Raw genomic sequence first — 14,492 nt, 5'->3', positions numbered from 1 at the left:
TGACCATTTTGGTTAAAATAGCTTCCCTTTTTATGGCCAGAAGTGGTTTTTAGCCTTCAGCTTCAATATGAACAAATTTGCCTCCAAAACAAATAATTCATACACAGTGAGACAAGTATAATATTTCACCCTTTCAGTGTGATAGAAGAAGCTATGTAGGTGAGACTGTTACCAGCCAGACAAGTCTTTTAAAGAAAGGGTGGAGCATAGGCAGCTCTAGTGCCATAACTGATCTGTTACTCAATATTTCATGCTGCTCTGCAAACATAAGGGCCCATAACAACTGAATTATTCATGGCGTTTTATGTCAGGATGACTGATTCACAGGAAAATGACAATCAACATCCAAAAGCTTCCAAGTGAATCAAATGAATAAAGATCACTTTGTATCTTCCCTTTTTTTTATTTAAGAGTCTTGTTGTGTTTGATGAGAATAACATTTGGCTTGTATAACGGATAGTGCAATGCATCGATGACATCTAGTATCAAGAAAAACACTCGTTAGATGGCTCCAAATGTTTGCTGAATTTTAAGTATTAAAGCATTTGAAGAACACAACATGCCTACTCTTGAAAAAAAAAAAAAACTTTCATACATTGCCTGCTTTGGCCTCTTGGTGTGCTGTTGGAGTATAATTCCGGCCTGGAAAAAGATTTTGAAGATATTCCATAAAAAATTATAGAATTGTACCAACTGAGTAGAATTTCAAGTAGTAATTCAATAATTTAATTTACTGCAGCAATTTCTCATTATGATAAGAAACATTTTCATACATATCGTAGTTTTGTGATATTATTTAAGAATATACTATATTGAGGGCATGACAATGCATTTTTAGATTTTGTAAATATTTTACTCTCAACTAAATTTCATCAAGAGTCCTCAAGCAATCCCTTAACTGTATTTGTTTCACATTGTTGTCAGTATCAGCTTTCATTCTAATATTTAATTGGTGCTAACTAACACAAGTGAAAATCAAGGTCATTTCACTAGATTGTTTTAGAAATCAACAGCAAACGTACAGTTAGGACATTAATACACGACACTATGGCGTTGCAAACTTCTCACTTTTCAGATTGCCTTCAGCATGTACTCTGCTAGTTTGCTGAGCTATTTGATTCAGGTCTTGATTTATTCTAAAGATGTAAAAAAGCTCAGATTGACGTTATGAAGGTAAAATACTATATTTCAGTTTTCAAAATAAATTACAAGACTAATTAATTCCCAACAGAGAGGAGACACAACACATGATTCTGCATCATCATTTTAATCAGAGTTCATTCAGAGCAAGCTGAGAGTACAAGCACAATATCACAACATGTCTGCAGCGGTATGACATTGTAATATCATCATTTCACTGTGGCCTGACACCACACGCAGCCCCAACCAGACAGCATATACAACAAGAGAGATATAGCACCAGGGTGTTGGAGTGCATAGCAGCACGTCTAGTCGTCGGGTCAGACTTGATGCTAGCAGGCAGCAGGCTGTAGAGGTCAGACACAAAAACTCTCTCACTCACTCACGCAGAAGCTAAAAGTGGAAGCAGACTAACGGTGGGTAACACTCTCGCACACTGCAGCAACGCTGGCCACTTAGGGCATCAAGATAGACAAATGTGTGTTAACAACCCGTGAGGGAAGGATGTAATGACATTTTAGTAAAATGACCTCATGTCATGCTCACAATGAACAGAATGTGATTTGCGCATTTTCAGACAGCAGCATTTTTGATAGCTGAACTACGAGTCCTGGCTCATTCTTTGTCCTTCAACACCTGGAGAGATCAGCCCATTCAGAGAGGGAATCACAGAGTAAATACAATAAATTCTGGGCTAATAGGTATTCTTTTTTTCATTTAGCACAGTTACAACATCACAGCTCAGATGAGAGGATGGACGTCACAAGATACTGAGTCATTGTCAAATCTGCAGAATTCCCTTTCGGACAAAGGAGATGATTTCCTCTTAGATTGCAAGAAATATGTTTGTGGGTGAAACCATATTGCTGGTGTGTTTGTGTAATAGCTTGAACAGCCATTAGACTATGATTTACTTAGTGTATGTACTTCAGTTTTTCACTGTGACCAGAATCTATTACTACACATGCATTATACTTGAAAGGGCCTTGCCCCTCTACATTGATCTTAAATGGCTCAATTTACAGGCTAAAATGTGACTGTGACTTCGAGTCTGCTTAAATGTTGCTACTCAGCCAAAAATGGGGTCCTGCATGCAAGCAATTATATTACAGATCATTTGGTTTCTAAGCAACCAAACTGATGAAACCAGATATCATCCAGACCAGCGAAATGAAAACCAGGACCATACAGCGGAGGCACTGTAACTAGGAAACACAAATCAGATTTGTACTATCTCAAAACCTCTCAGAGAAAAAAAGCGTCCACCCCTGACATTGATACAATCATTTGAATATTTATCTGAATTATCGACCATTCAGACAAAGGTAAAAATGCCCTTTCAAACAGACATTACGTGTGTACTCATGGCTCTTTTTTATAGGTCGATGCCAAACACAACTTATATAAAGAATGTGCAAATTATGTGCTCAATAATATAAAGCGTTTCTGTGCACCAAAACACAAGGAATCACATACTTTCACACATCAACATACACACACTCACATTCACCATTTACAGTGAACTTATTTGCATTATTCTAAAAGCTTAACATCAGTGCCCATTCATAAGTGAACAACAGGTCAGGGGGAAAAAAACCAAAGGGAAGAAGTTTGACTAATTTGTCAAGTGGCCTTTGATCGCGCTCGCAAAAGTGTTGAGAGATGAACTACTTTTACTGCTTTGCTTCAGCCAGTCTGTTGCTGATCTCTTTGCTCTTCTTCGTCACAACTCCCTCTGGTTTGGCTTCTGCAGCGCTCAAAGATGGTTTCTTCTTGGCTGACTGGGAACTAGCAAGCACCTTCTCTTTCGATTTTTTCACCATCTTCCCTGTTGTTGTTGTTGGTGTCTTTTTTGGTTTGGTGCGAGACACTGGTTTATCCACCTGAAAGAGAAAAGAAGTGCAAACAATGATATCGAACACCCTTTCAAAGTAAGAGTTTAAAACTTAACCTATTAAAGCAATAGTTGTAATTTTGGGATATGCACCTTTTTGCTCTTTTGTGAAGAAACAGGTTGATTCCACTCTCATGTCAGAAGTAGGATATCTTAGCTTAGTTGTGGTTAAACCACAGGTTTAAAGAAAAACAGAGATATTCCAGGTTCATGCCCTGGACTACTTCTTTAATGGGAGCAGTGAAGGCTCCCTCTAACAGCCAGACTCAAGGAAGTCTGCTGGCTGTAGCTACATATTTAGCAACACAAGTAAGCTGGTTATTAACCTTCTAATTCTTCACAAGAAAGACAATAAATGCATTTCAGATACGAGTCTAACAGTTCCTCTAAACAGGTTCCTAATTCAAGGAGACTCGAAGTCCAACTTCAGCATGCAATACATACCTTTTGCATCCTCTTACTCTATATAATGACAGCGCAAATGACACCGTATGGTACAGGTGATATTTGCATGATGTGGTAAGTGCAATGAAGATCTAAGAAAATAAATACAGCACAAAAGGTGAATTTGTGCCATAATATTAAAAACAGTGGATCGTGCAGTTTGTCATTAAAACTAACCTTAAAGGAAAAGCATAAAAACCAAAGTCTATGATTCATATTAGTTTATTTAAGCATTTAGTTGCTTGTGCTTTAAGGAATTATTTATTTTGCAAAAATTCAACCATTGACCAAAAGTGTTGGAAAACGATAGATGATTTAAGAAAACCAGGCATGTGACTAGAGGATCGCTGTTTCAACGACCAACAGGGAAGCTGTGGGTGCAGAGATTAATATGCTCTGAAGCAAGGTCAATCCTCTAATGCCTGAGCTGCAATCAACACAATACTTCTGCATAGACTCTGACAGGTTTAGTTTGTAGAAATGAGATGGGTTAACAGCAACAAAGCTGCAAACATGCTCAACTTTTGCTGTATAGAAATAAACCATTAAAATCTTTATTGTAAGAGATATGGATTGTAAAAAATGTTCCTTAAGAGTAAGATAAAGGGCTTTATTTTTGAAAATGTAAAAACATTAAGTCTTTGGACAGACAAACAAAGTGAAATTAGAAAAATGGCTGTGTTACAGGATTGCCATTTATAAACCACAAATGCCCTCTGCACCATGCAACAGAGCATTTTAACTTATAATGTAACCTTTCATTTTTGGGGAGTCATTGTAACAGAGACCCAAAATTCCTAAAAAGTGACATTATTTATTGTGGCCACACAATATGATTATCTTGAGAATCCAAGATAATAATGCGTGTGCAAAATATAATTCTCTTTTGGGAACAAGTTATTATCTTTTTTTTCTTTTTTTTTTTTTTTTACTTTTTGGGAATTCAGGGTCTCCATACATTGTTGATGCTGAAAATCATTTTGGTTAAAAATATCTTCATCTTCATCTTCAAGCTGCATCATATTCAGCTGCATATCATGGCTACTTACAAAACAGATATCAAAAGTATAACATCATCTGCATACAGTGTTAACAAAAATTCCCTAAAACACTTTCCACTGCCGTTGGCTCATCATACTGCGCCTCTTTAACCACTTCTATGAGGTTCAATTCAAAGTGAGCCAATGGTGTGCAGACTCAGAAAACCTTTAAACAAAATGGCATTTCACCAGATGTCATTTGCTAAATACATTGTCAAAAAAGTAGAGCACAATCTAATAATCGCTGTTTAACTGTTAATTTATTAGAAGACTTTAGTCACTAATGGTCAGAGTCTCTTCTAATGTTTTACTTATTATTAGTTATATCAGTACTGTTTAAGCTTCATCATATGTATCGGTCATTAATGAAACCCTCTTTAATAAGCCTGCAGAATCTGAATGAGACTCCTACGCTGCACAAAGGGTGGAGGGTGATGCAGGCTGAGAGGAGGGCAAAAAGTGAAGATGTGACTGATACTCTTTGCAGGATTGCATCTGGCAGCATGGTGATACATGTGACTGTGGCTCATACTGGCCAAGGCACATTTGAGCATGTGTGTGCATGTGTGTGTGCATGTGTGTGCGTAAGAATGCAGGTTTGCGTTTGATCAATTTGAGGTCAGCCTCCATGCCTTCTATAAGAAACAGAGAACACACCTGACTACAGCAGATTTAGAACAGAGCTGCTCTCAGTCTCTGAGAAGTCCTACAAGAATGAGAGAGGGAGTGGCCATATGAAAACACGTCTACAGACACATTGTTTACCCATTTTAACCCTGACAGTCATTAGCATGTCAAAGATACCACTCTATGTTAAGAACATTCTTTTATTAAGGCCTAATTATTATAAGATGAAGTCTCTTTTTTTTATCCAAAGTTGGAATAAAATGCAACATTTCAAACGAATGCAATACTCTGCTTTAACACCTCCCATAGCCAATATGCTTTGTATAATGGCAACATGGGTTGTCCAGCTTACATATAGCTGATACTTGGCTCTTATGTATATCTGGTCTTTTTTTTCATGGGCTAATAACACCTGAATCAACAGAAGTTTAGACTGACAGACTGATTCTTTAAATACTTTCCTCTATGAGATACATGCAATATTAGAAAACACAACAATAACAAGTGCTTATATTATCATTTTAAATATCTAAACCATCACATACAAAGCTATTTTGTTAGCGTTTAATTACACTGAGAACAAACCACCAGCCATTAGGGTACAACAAGGACTTGGATGACGAGTTTAATAAAACAACATTCATGTAAAAATGCTTCCAGTTAGTTAAATCTTAAATTAAACACAAATTCAAACGGACAGTGTGATAATCCCCAAGTACTGAGCCTACAATATGCTGGTTTTAGAAATAGCTCTATGACTTAATGTTCTTAAAGGAAACTCTAGTAAACTACAGATATCCTCTCACCTTGGCAGGTTCCTTGCCGGGCTCACTGTACAGGCTACGTATCCTCCTGCGCTCGACCACCTTGTTGTCGTTGGGCTGAGCCTTCACCTGCTCCCCCTTGTATGTGGCACTGTAGCTGGTTTCCCGACTGCTCTCCTCCACTGGGGGTTTATACTGGGATGGAGCTTTAATGGCCTTCACTGGTTTCACATCCTTATATGCTTTAAACTCAGTCCTAGGAATGATAAGAGCAAAGAAAAAAAAAAAAAAGAGGCAACAGAGAAGTTTTAGAGCAGCAACCTCTAATTATTTGGCAATTCATTAATATTTTGGGTTTTAGTCTGTTTGTTACGATGCACAAGCATTTCAGTTTGAAAATGTAAAGTAAGGGTTAATCACCTATTGAGCTATTGATGGACTAGACAATTGAAATCTGACGTGATTGATATTGAAGATTGTCTTTCTTGCCTTCATGACTAGCCAACTAAGTCGTCAGCTTAAAGTAACAACAAGCTAATTTACAACATGAGTGTTAAATGTGTAGTAGGCATTCAACTTCATTTTTGCAAGACCCCAAGTTAAATGATGAATACATGTCACCACGAGCAGCTATCTTCATGCAAATGATTACAAACTGTTTAACTCTTTAGAGAACTCACTTGTATCAGACTTTTTCTTTTTTTTTTTTAAATAGGAACATTGAATTTCTTTATGTTGGCTGACTGTTTAGCATTTATTCCAGTGAAATGTTCCTGTAAATAAAATCTGCAATTTGATATTTGGGGTCTGAATTGTAACCATTAGTCATTCTCCTTAAAATACCACCATCAAAGTTTTCCTATTTGACTAAAGAAAAGTAATTACCATCTAGTGATTAAGAATCCGTATGTGCGTTTGTGTGTAAAGGCATTTGTGTGGGGTGCTTATCTGTATATGTGCATACTGACAACCTTTTTACAACTGTCCACCAAATGTAACATAGATGAGTTATTTCTGTAAGAATGCTCTCCATATATTTTATCCAGTATGTATCATAAATGAAAGGCCTTTTCAGGGACAGGACAAATTAGAGTGAGCTATAATTTCTGTGGTGCAGTGCATTGGGAAATTGTTGTTCAGTTCTCCATGTATACTGCATCTGTCCCTGTCAAATAAACGAGAGGGGAAAACAATCTATTAAACTGACAATTTGATAAAGTGTTGTGCCAAACATATAAATTCTAGACCAAATATTTCCCGATTTTCTCTGTGTGAGTATTTTTATTTGCCTGTGTTTTGTGTCATCTCTAAAGTTTTCTTTGTTTAGTTTGGATGCACAACGTCTTCTGTTCAACTGCCTCTTATTATCTCTTTGTTATTGTTTATTCAATGAATAATCTGATAACATGGCACATTAAGTTAATTAGTCAGTTGAGTTAATGTATGCTTCTTTATAACAATAGTTCAGTGGGGCAGACTGAAGCCAGTAAATCTAGTTAGCTTGCATACATTATGCATCGTCAGTTTAATTTGGAGGAAGCCTGTGCAGATTTTTTCGCTTCTTTTTTTGTTGTTGAGACACATGATTACATTTAGACCCTTTTACTGGCTCATTGATGGGCTGCAGCATTGATTTGATAGTACTCTTAGGGAGGATAAAGCCACAAAAAAAATCAATAGTGCAACCTTTATCTCTGTCCGTATCACTTTTCTCTCTGGAAATTAGGGGAGATTGAAACAAGAGAAAGCATGCACTACCAAGTCTCCCTTGATAGTCCCTAAATGATATCAGTAGGCGTAGTAACATGGCACACGCAGACCACTGTGTAGTCAGGTGCTCTCGTGGGTGTTTTGTAAAAAAAAAAGGGAGCTTTTGAATGCACCAATCATGATAGCTTGGGAATAAACTGCAAAGTCACAGTAAAGTCACATAAAACGTCCTTTTTACTTTAATGTTGGGACAACATTTGCGTCATTCTTGGCCATATTCCTCTCTCTCTCACACACACACACTTACCTGTAGCTGCTAGAAGTCGACATGACCTCTTTTATCTGCTTGTTTAAAGCGTCTGCAGCTGCTCTGCCTTTCCTCTGCTCGGCGCTCATTGCATCTGCGGTAACTTGTCCCTCAGTCTTCTCACCAGTTTGTCTCTCCGCAGACTTTTCCCTCTTCTCGCTCTTCTTCATCATCAACTCCTTTGCTTCTTTCTCCTGAATTTTCTCCTCGATCTCGCTTTTCTCCACGCCGCTCTCGGCCTCGGCGTGCTCCATCTTACCGCTCCCTGCGCTCCGCTCTGGGACACCAGTGGTGGTGGTGGGGCTTGGTTTGGGGATCCAGGGGTGGTCGTGCTTCTTGGGTATAGGCCAGGGCTTGTAGTCCTTCTGATACTGCGTTTCGTTGTTAAACGGGGCCTGTGAGCGCTGGAACTCGTTTCTGGGTTTGCAGCTGGGTTCGGGGCGCACTCTCCACGCCTTGAAGTCTTGGCGCATGACGGATGCAGAAGAGCCATCTTTGCCTGCTGCGGCACCCGTCGCGGGCGGTGCCTTCCCAGCCTCCTGCTGCTCGCCGCCGGGATGGGGTTCGGTTTCTATGGCAATGGCGCCGGCCCTCTTCAGCCTCGGCTGCGGATGATGGGGAAAATGCTGCACGTCGGCAACATCCGAGTATTTGGTAAAAACCAAAGGCACCGCGATGTCCCCTTTGTCCAGCTCGGTCCAAAAGCGGTTGATGCAGCAAGCACGCGTGATGCAAGGCCATGCCATGATGCGAATGAATACTCGGAGGAGGCTGACAGGAAGAAGATGCACAGAGTGGGGGGAAAGAAAAGCGATTGATCAGGGATAAACGTGCCAATGAACGTCCTACTCACGAGTCGGAAGACTTTCGAGTGCTCGCTCTCTCACCCCGTACCCTGAGTTTCTGTCCAGTCAGGGGTCCTCACGCTCTATGTTGCGACTATCTCTCAGTGGCACTGAGTAAAGTGGAGCCCCCACGCCTCCCCTCCTTCTGCAGGCTGTTTGTTCTTACAGGAAGTTTGAAGTGGACTTTAAGGGGGTTTGCCGTGGAGTGCACATTGCTGTCTGGTTTGCGCATCAAAGCGACCCCACCCACATTTGTGTAATTCCCGGGGTCTGCACCGCGAGTGTTCACGGTGAACTATCACCTGAGCTCGTCATCGTCTGGCCAGCAGAGAGGGTGGAGACACGTTTAACTCCTGAGCTGCCATATCAGAACATACCATCCTCAAACAATGGATGTTAGAGGTGCTTTGTTGTAGCGTTTCAAGGAAATGGCCGATTAAGCTACAAGAGAAAGCAAGGATTTATTACTTGTGCATGACACTGCAATAATGAAACAGTAATATCAATTACAGCTTCCACATCATTTTACTTTTCTTTAATTGAATGTGACTACTAAAGCAGTTGAATCTAAAAACGTACACACACAACCAAAGACAAAATACAACTAAAAATGTCACCCAGACAAAAACATATTTTTTTGTATTTAAAAAAAACCGATTTATTAAAAAAGTGAAAGGTTTATGAATTTTGTTTTGCTAGATTAGTCAACTTTCTTGAATAATAAAAGAAAAATAGAGTTGCCCACAAATTATTACTGCAGTTTCATAAAAGTTTTATTTTCAAGAAAAGTAACTTCCAGTAAGTAATTTAACATTGTGAGGCGAAATGTGTTTTATATAATCACTGTGGCATTTTAACTACCTGCAGCACTATCTGTTTTGACTGCTTCCTGTTGTGGATGAGTTGAGGTCTGCTGATGTTGGTGTAACTGCTCCCTCTTGTGCCCCTCCTGCCTCACAGTCAGTGAAGGAGAGTCACTTTACTGTCGGCAGACTGTCACAGGGAAACCTGCCTCGGTCATGCGCTTCGTATTCAAAAGTTCATGTCTAAGGTCGGCCATTTGTGGAGAATACACCGTTCACCTCAAACATGCAACAAATAAATGACGCAGTAAAAAAAATAAAAACAGACAACATTTTTTTTCTGTAATATCGAGAGATTTTATATAAATCAGTCTAAGCTAAGAAGAACACACAAAGACTGAACTATGAATATTTACATGATGTGCCCTTCATATTGTTCTATGTGGTGGCACAATTCAATTCTTTAAACATGTTCTGACCTCCAAATATGGCTACTTATTACCAAAACTCAAAAGAGGGACCAAACATAAGGAGAATTTGTTTTTTGATGAATGACAATATGAGCTCAGTGTCTGTCACATCATTTCATCTCCACATCTTCGTCAGCTTTTTCCTCTGACTCAGCTTCAGCTTCAGCCTCAGCTTTTTCCTCTGACTCAGCTTCAGCTTCAGCTTCAGCCTCAGCCTCCGCTTCACCTTCAGCTTCACCTTCACCTTCAGCTTCTGCTTCAGCTTCAGCTTCAGCCTCAGCCTCAGCCTCTGCTTCCGCCTCCGCTTCAGCCTCAGCCTCCGCTTCACCTTCAGCTTCAGCCTCAGCCTCAGCTTCAGGATCATCCTCTGGATACAGTCTGCAATATTTGTCTACCATGACGTCCAGGTCGTGTTTGACGTGAGTGTTAATGTTTAGCATCGAGAGACTTTTGTTCCACTGCTTGGAGGGCACGTTGCTCAGATAAGTCTGCAGCCGCTTGCTCGCTGTGTCGCTTTTGTTGTCCTCTAATTTCAGCACCGGAAGGGTGGAAAGCACCTTAAGGAAGGAATTCACGTTTGGAAAGAACTTGACGTCTGGCAGCTGAAGCGTTTCGTGGATGGTGGTGGGCAGGCGCACCTCTTTGCCTCTGTGCTTCCACTTGATTCTCCAGCAGTGCAGCTCTGCAGGCAGCGTGTCGGGGTTGGGCAGGTCATTGCGGTACACCTCTGCGTAGTTCTCCTCTGTGGTGTTGAACTTCATTTGGCCCATGACGGCTGGGACGAGGGACAGGCACTTGAGAGCTTTGAGGTTGGTCTCAGAGAACATGTCCTCTACCTCCTGCATGACGCCGTGGATAACGGGCACAGTCACATACTCCTTGTAATACCCCTCTACTTGGATTTCACTCACATCGGCTGCACGCTGCTTCCGAAGAAACAGCCGAGGCACCGTCACAGGAATCTCCATTACGTTGGCCACACTCACAGCCTCCTCGAACCAGAATTCATGGTAGACATCAATATTATCATTGACCTCGTTCAGGGAATGCAGCACGGCGGTTAAACTGTTGGCGGCGAAGAACACGTCGAGTGTCTCACCTTGGAGATTTCTTCCAAAGGCTCTGGTGAACGTGAGGACATTCTTTAGGATGACGATGGTGACAATGATCTCAAAGTCAGCCAGAGTTTCTGAGATTGAATATGCATCAGCTGCAGCGGAGTTAGCAAACTTCCCTTCACCATTTTCCCGGATGGTGTCCATGCACAGCAGCAGGGGCGGCAACAGATCTAACAGGACGTCAAAGACATTGTGCTGCTCCGTCCATCCTGAGACACAGGCTTGTTTCAGCGCAGTTACCTTCTCTTCATTTTTCGGGTACTGAGTACAGATGGCTTTTTCTAGCTCATTCTGGGTAAAAGGGACACTAAAGAAAGCACCAATCCTCCTCAGAGTCTCCATGACAACTTGGACATTGGGAAAAGGCAGGTTGTTTGTCAGGTGGACGTTCAGTGCTATATGCGAGCAGGACATGTGCAGTGCCAGAGGATACTTCTCCATCAGTAGCACTGCCACGGCTTTCATCTTGGTGGTGGAGGTACCAGTCGCCTTGTGGGCCTGACCACGGCAGTCCTCCATACTGAGTCCCCAACGGTCGGTCAGCTGAGCCTCCAATCTCTCTACAAGCGTGGCCTCATCGCCATCGAAAGACATAAAGTCCAAGAATTCCTCACGAAGGACGTTCTGCTGGTTCACGAAGCGTAAAAACAACGGCAGGTGCTTCTCGTTACCAAATTCAACAAGGTCCCCCGTCACCAGGGAGAAGAAGCGACTCTCTCGCACCTCCATCAGCATCTCCTCCCTCACTGTGTTCTCACAGACGTCCAAGAGCTGGGTCCGCTGCATTGCAGAGAGGTATTCTGTGTTCACAGCAGTCGCCTCAAAACGCTTCCTCAAAGCTTCATCTCCAGCGTTCATTCGGTAATCCAGAAGGGCCTGGAAGTTGTTGGACACATGTCCAGCTTTTGATTCTTCGTCAGCCACTAAAGAAAGGCTCTGTTTTCCTAACAGGACCACAACCTCAAACAAGGATCTCAGGTATTCACGAAACTCCCTCTCCTCTGTGGACAGCTGAGGTTCATCCTCGTTTGTGCTGGCGCCATCCACAGCAGCTGCATCTTTTTTGGAAACAAGCTGATCAATAGAAGATGCCACTGGGGAAGAGAGAGACACGAGTGAAACAGTGATCGTATGAAGTATTACACTCACTTAAATGAACATTTCATTATTTTACATTCATGAGCACACATCTATTTTCTATGTATTTACTTACATCTCCTTTCTTTAATCTTCCTTAAATCTTCTTCAGTCTGAAATACAGAAAGGACATTTACGAAAAAATGGAAGGCAGGTGGTCAAACCATTATGAGCTTATGAGGTTTCTTTAAAACAACACGACAGGTGTTTCTTACAAGTTCTTTAATCCGTTTGCGATGTCTGGTGTGAGGATTTTTTAGATGGCTCGTCAGATCGAACACAGTTGGAATGGCTGTGTCTTTCAACACTGTCCTATAGGGACTCTGAAAAGACATCAACTCTAATAAGCATTTTTTGGTAGACTGACTTTTTTTTTTTTTAAACAATTGGAAACTTGCTGCCAGACTTACTGACAACAAAAGTGTGTGATACTTACTGTTTTGCAAACCATAGCTGGGTCAAAGTGTTTCGCACACAATCTGTAGTGCTTGTTCAACTGGTCTGCTGTTTTCGCCTCTAGATCTGCTCTGCGGCAGTTCTCTACCCAGATTCGGCATCTTAAAAAAAAGATAGAAAGTTTAAAAAAATATATACTATACAGTGATGTCACTGTGTATACCACTGTGTACACCACTGCGTACACCACTGCGTACACCACTGCGTACACCACTGCGTACACCACTGCGTATACCACTGCGTACACCACTGTGTATACCACTGTGTACACCACTGCGTACACCACTGCGTACACCACTGCGTACACCACTGCGTACACCACTGCGTACACCACTGCGTACACCACTGTGTACACCACTGTGTATACCACTGTGTATACCACTGTGTATACCACTGTGTATACCACTGTGTACACCACTGTGTATACCACTGTGTATACCACTGTGTACACCACTGTGTATACCACTGTGTATACCACTGTCCCACTATTGTTCTAATGCCACTCAACTGTGGAGAAAGTGTCAAACTTCAGTGGAAACAGCTCTTGCTACAGCTCAGATTACGAAAAAAAAACAATCGGAAATATTTAATGTGCATTTGTTAGTTATTAAAACAATTTTACTGTTCAATTTTTCAATTTGAATACAGGGTCAAATGTTTTATACCCTTTTTATGCCTACAATACAGAGGTAGTTGCTCTGAAATATGCCTACTACCACATGAGGTTTTAAGGTTAGTTGTGATGCTTTACCTCTCTGGATCCCTTGGAAATCGAAAAAAAGCCAAATCTGATTGTGTGCTCTTCCGTGTACAGTTCGGGGCCGCGCAAAAATTCGGCATGGTTCAAGCTAGGTAGTTAGCTTAGTTTACTTAGCCTACAATAATCATCGGCTAACTTTGCCACCTACGTTTTCTAACAATATGAGACAACGCATACAACTCCTTTGTAAAGTCTGAATGACGTTTCCGTAAACACAAAAGGATATAATTATCCAAACTGGATCTATTTACCACGAATACACAACGGTTTAATTTTGAGGAGATCGTTTTGCAAGATTAAGTCCAGCCCACAACGCACCTGATAGGACAAGCGTGAACTCAGAAGCAAGGCTATTGGTCTAGAGCGAATCCCTCAACCAATTAAAAGACAGCAAACTATTTCTTCTTCTTCTCAGATAAATATAGAGAGAGCAACGCTTCAGGTGGACGACTACCATCTGCTGGCTGACATAATAAGGACGCAAGCTGCAGGATGTCTCCATTTAGTGTCATTGAATTTAACATTTCAAAGCGGGACAGGCTAGCTACTGTGCGATGTTGATTCGCGTGTGATGTAGTTTTGTCGCCGATAAAATAAAGTGCAAGGAAACAGCCTTTTTTAAGAAATTGGTACATTAACTATTTATCGGTAGCGCTTCACAACGACCATTTTCTTGCTTATTGCGGTGAGTTTAAGCCGAAGTCCATCAGCTAAAAAACATGTTTGGACATAACCCAGTAAATGTCTTTACATGAGCCAATAAAGTCTAAAGGAATAGACAAAAGGCTCACAGTAGATACATAAGCATGATTTTATAATACAGCCTGAAGCCTTTTGTCGTCATCTGGCTCGTTGGTCTAGGGGTATGATTCTCGCTTAGGGTGCGAGAGGTCCCGGGTTCAAATCCCGGACGAGCCCAATTTTTCAGTGATGGTTCAAAAATGTGTCAGGGATTCACTAACTTACGCTTCAGCCAA

General features: G+C 41.1%; 2 protein-coding genes and 1 non-coding gene across 5 annotated transcripts; 1 reads left to right on the top strand and 2 right to left on the bottom strand.

Moving 5' to 3' along the window:
• Positions 1–1,251: 1,251 nt before the first annotated feature.
• map6b (microtubule-associated protein 6b) lies at positions 1,252–9,075 on the bottom strand. 2 transcript variants are annotated; one of them, XM_020654510.3, is made up of 4 exons: positions 7,927–9,075; positions 5,952–6,165; positions 5,176–5,224; positions 2,877–3,023 (listed from the first exon to the last, which is right to left on the bottom strand). In XM_020654510.3, exons 1-3 carry the CDS (start codon positions 8,670–8,672, stop codon positions 5,180–5,182), a joined length of 1,005 nt encoding a protein of 334 aa, XP_020510166.2. In that variant the 5' UTR covers positions 8,673–9,075; the 3' UTR covers positions 2,877–3,023; positions 5,176–5,179. The 2 variants fall into 2 exon arrangements, with proteins under 2 accessions (XP_020510157.2, XP_020510166.2); XM_020654501.2 differs by lacking the exon at positions 5,176–5,224 and having other exon boundaries at positions 1,252–3,023.
• Positions 9,076–9,526: 451 nt separating this feature from the next.
• thap12b (THAP domain containing 12b) lies at positions 9,527–13,830 on the bottom strand. Of its 2 annotated transcripts, XM_065960652.1 has the most exons (6): positions 13,507–13,830; positions 12,736–12,856; positions 12,515–12,622; positions 12,376–12,412; positions 10,254–12,256; positions 9,527–10,211 (listed from the first exon to the last, which is right to left on the bottom strand). In XM_065960652.1, the coding sequence occupies exons 1-6, from the start codon at positions 13,593–13,595 to the stop codon at positions 10,155–10,157; spliced, it is 2,415 nt and encodes an 804-aa protein (XP_065816724.1). In that variant the 5' UTR covers positions 13,596–13,830; the 3' UTR covers positions 9,527–10,154. The 2 variants fall into 2 exon arrangements, with proteins under 2 accessions (XP_065816724.1, XP_065816723.1); XM_065960651.1 differs by having other exon boundaries at positions 9,527–12,256.
• A 531-nt stretch (positions 13,831–14,361) lies between these two features.
• trnap-agg (transfer RNA proline (anticodon AGG)) lies at positions 14,362–14,433 on the top strand. The gene has a single exon. It is a non-coding gene; the product is annotated as a tRNA-Pro (tRNA).
• Positions 14,434–14,492: the final 59 nt, after the last annotated feature.

Source organism: Labrus bergylta, chromosome 11 (assembly GCF_963930695.1).
Source record: "Labrus bergylta chromosome 11, fLabBer1.1, whole genome shotgun sequence".
Lineage (NCBI taxonomy): Eukaryota > Metazoa > Chordata > Actinopteri > Labriformes > Labridae > Labrus > Labrus bergylta.
This window is presented reverse-complemented; position numbering and strand designations above follow the sequence as displayed.

Excerpts from the sequence above, each read along its gene's own strand:
- map6b (XM_020654501.2), bottom strand. The coding sequence starts at position 8,672 with ATGGCATGGCCTTGCATCACGCGTGCTTGCTGCATCAACCGCTTTTGG. Across the intron at positions 6,166-7,926 it reads TCGACTTCTAGCAGCTACAG|GACTGAGTTTAAAGCATATA; the intron begins GTAAGTGTGTGT and ends TATCATTCCTAG. Across the intron at positions 3,024-5,951 it reads CCGGCAAGGAACCTGCCAAG|GTGGATAAACCAGTGTCTCG; the intron begins GTGAGAGGATAT and ends TTTCTCTTTCAG.
- thap12b (XM_065960651.1), bottom strand. The coding sequence starts at position 13,595 with ATGCCGAATTTTTGCGCGGCCCCGAACTGTACACGGAAGAGCACACAA. Across the intron at positions 12,413-12,514 it reads GCAAACGGATTAAAGAACTT|ACTGAAGAAGATTTAAGGAA; the intron begins GTAAGAAACACC and ends TCTGTATTTCAG. Across the intron at positions 12,257-12,375 it reads GAAGATTAAAGAAAGGAGAT|TGGCATCTTCTATTGATCAG; the intron begins GTAAGTAAATAC and ends TCTCTTCCCCAG.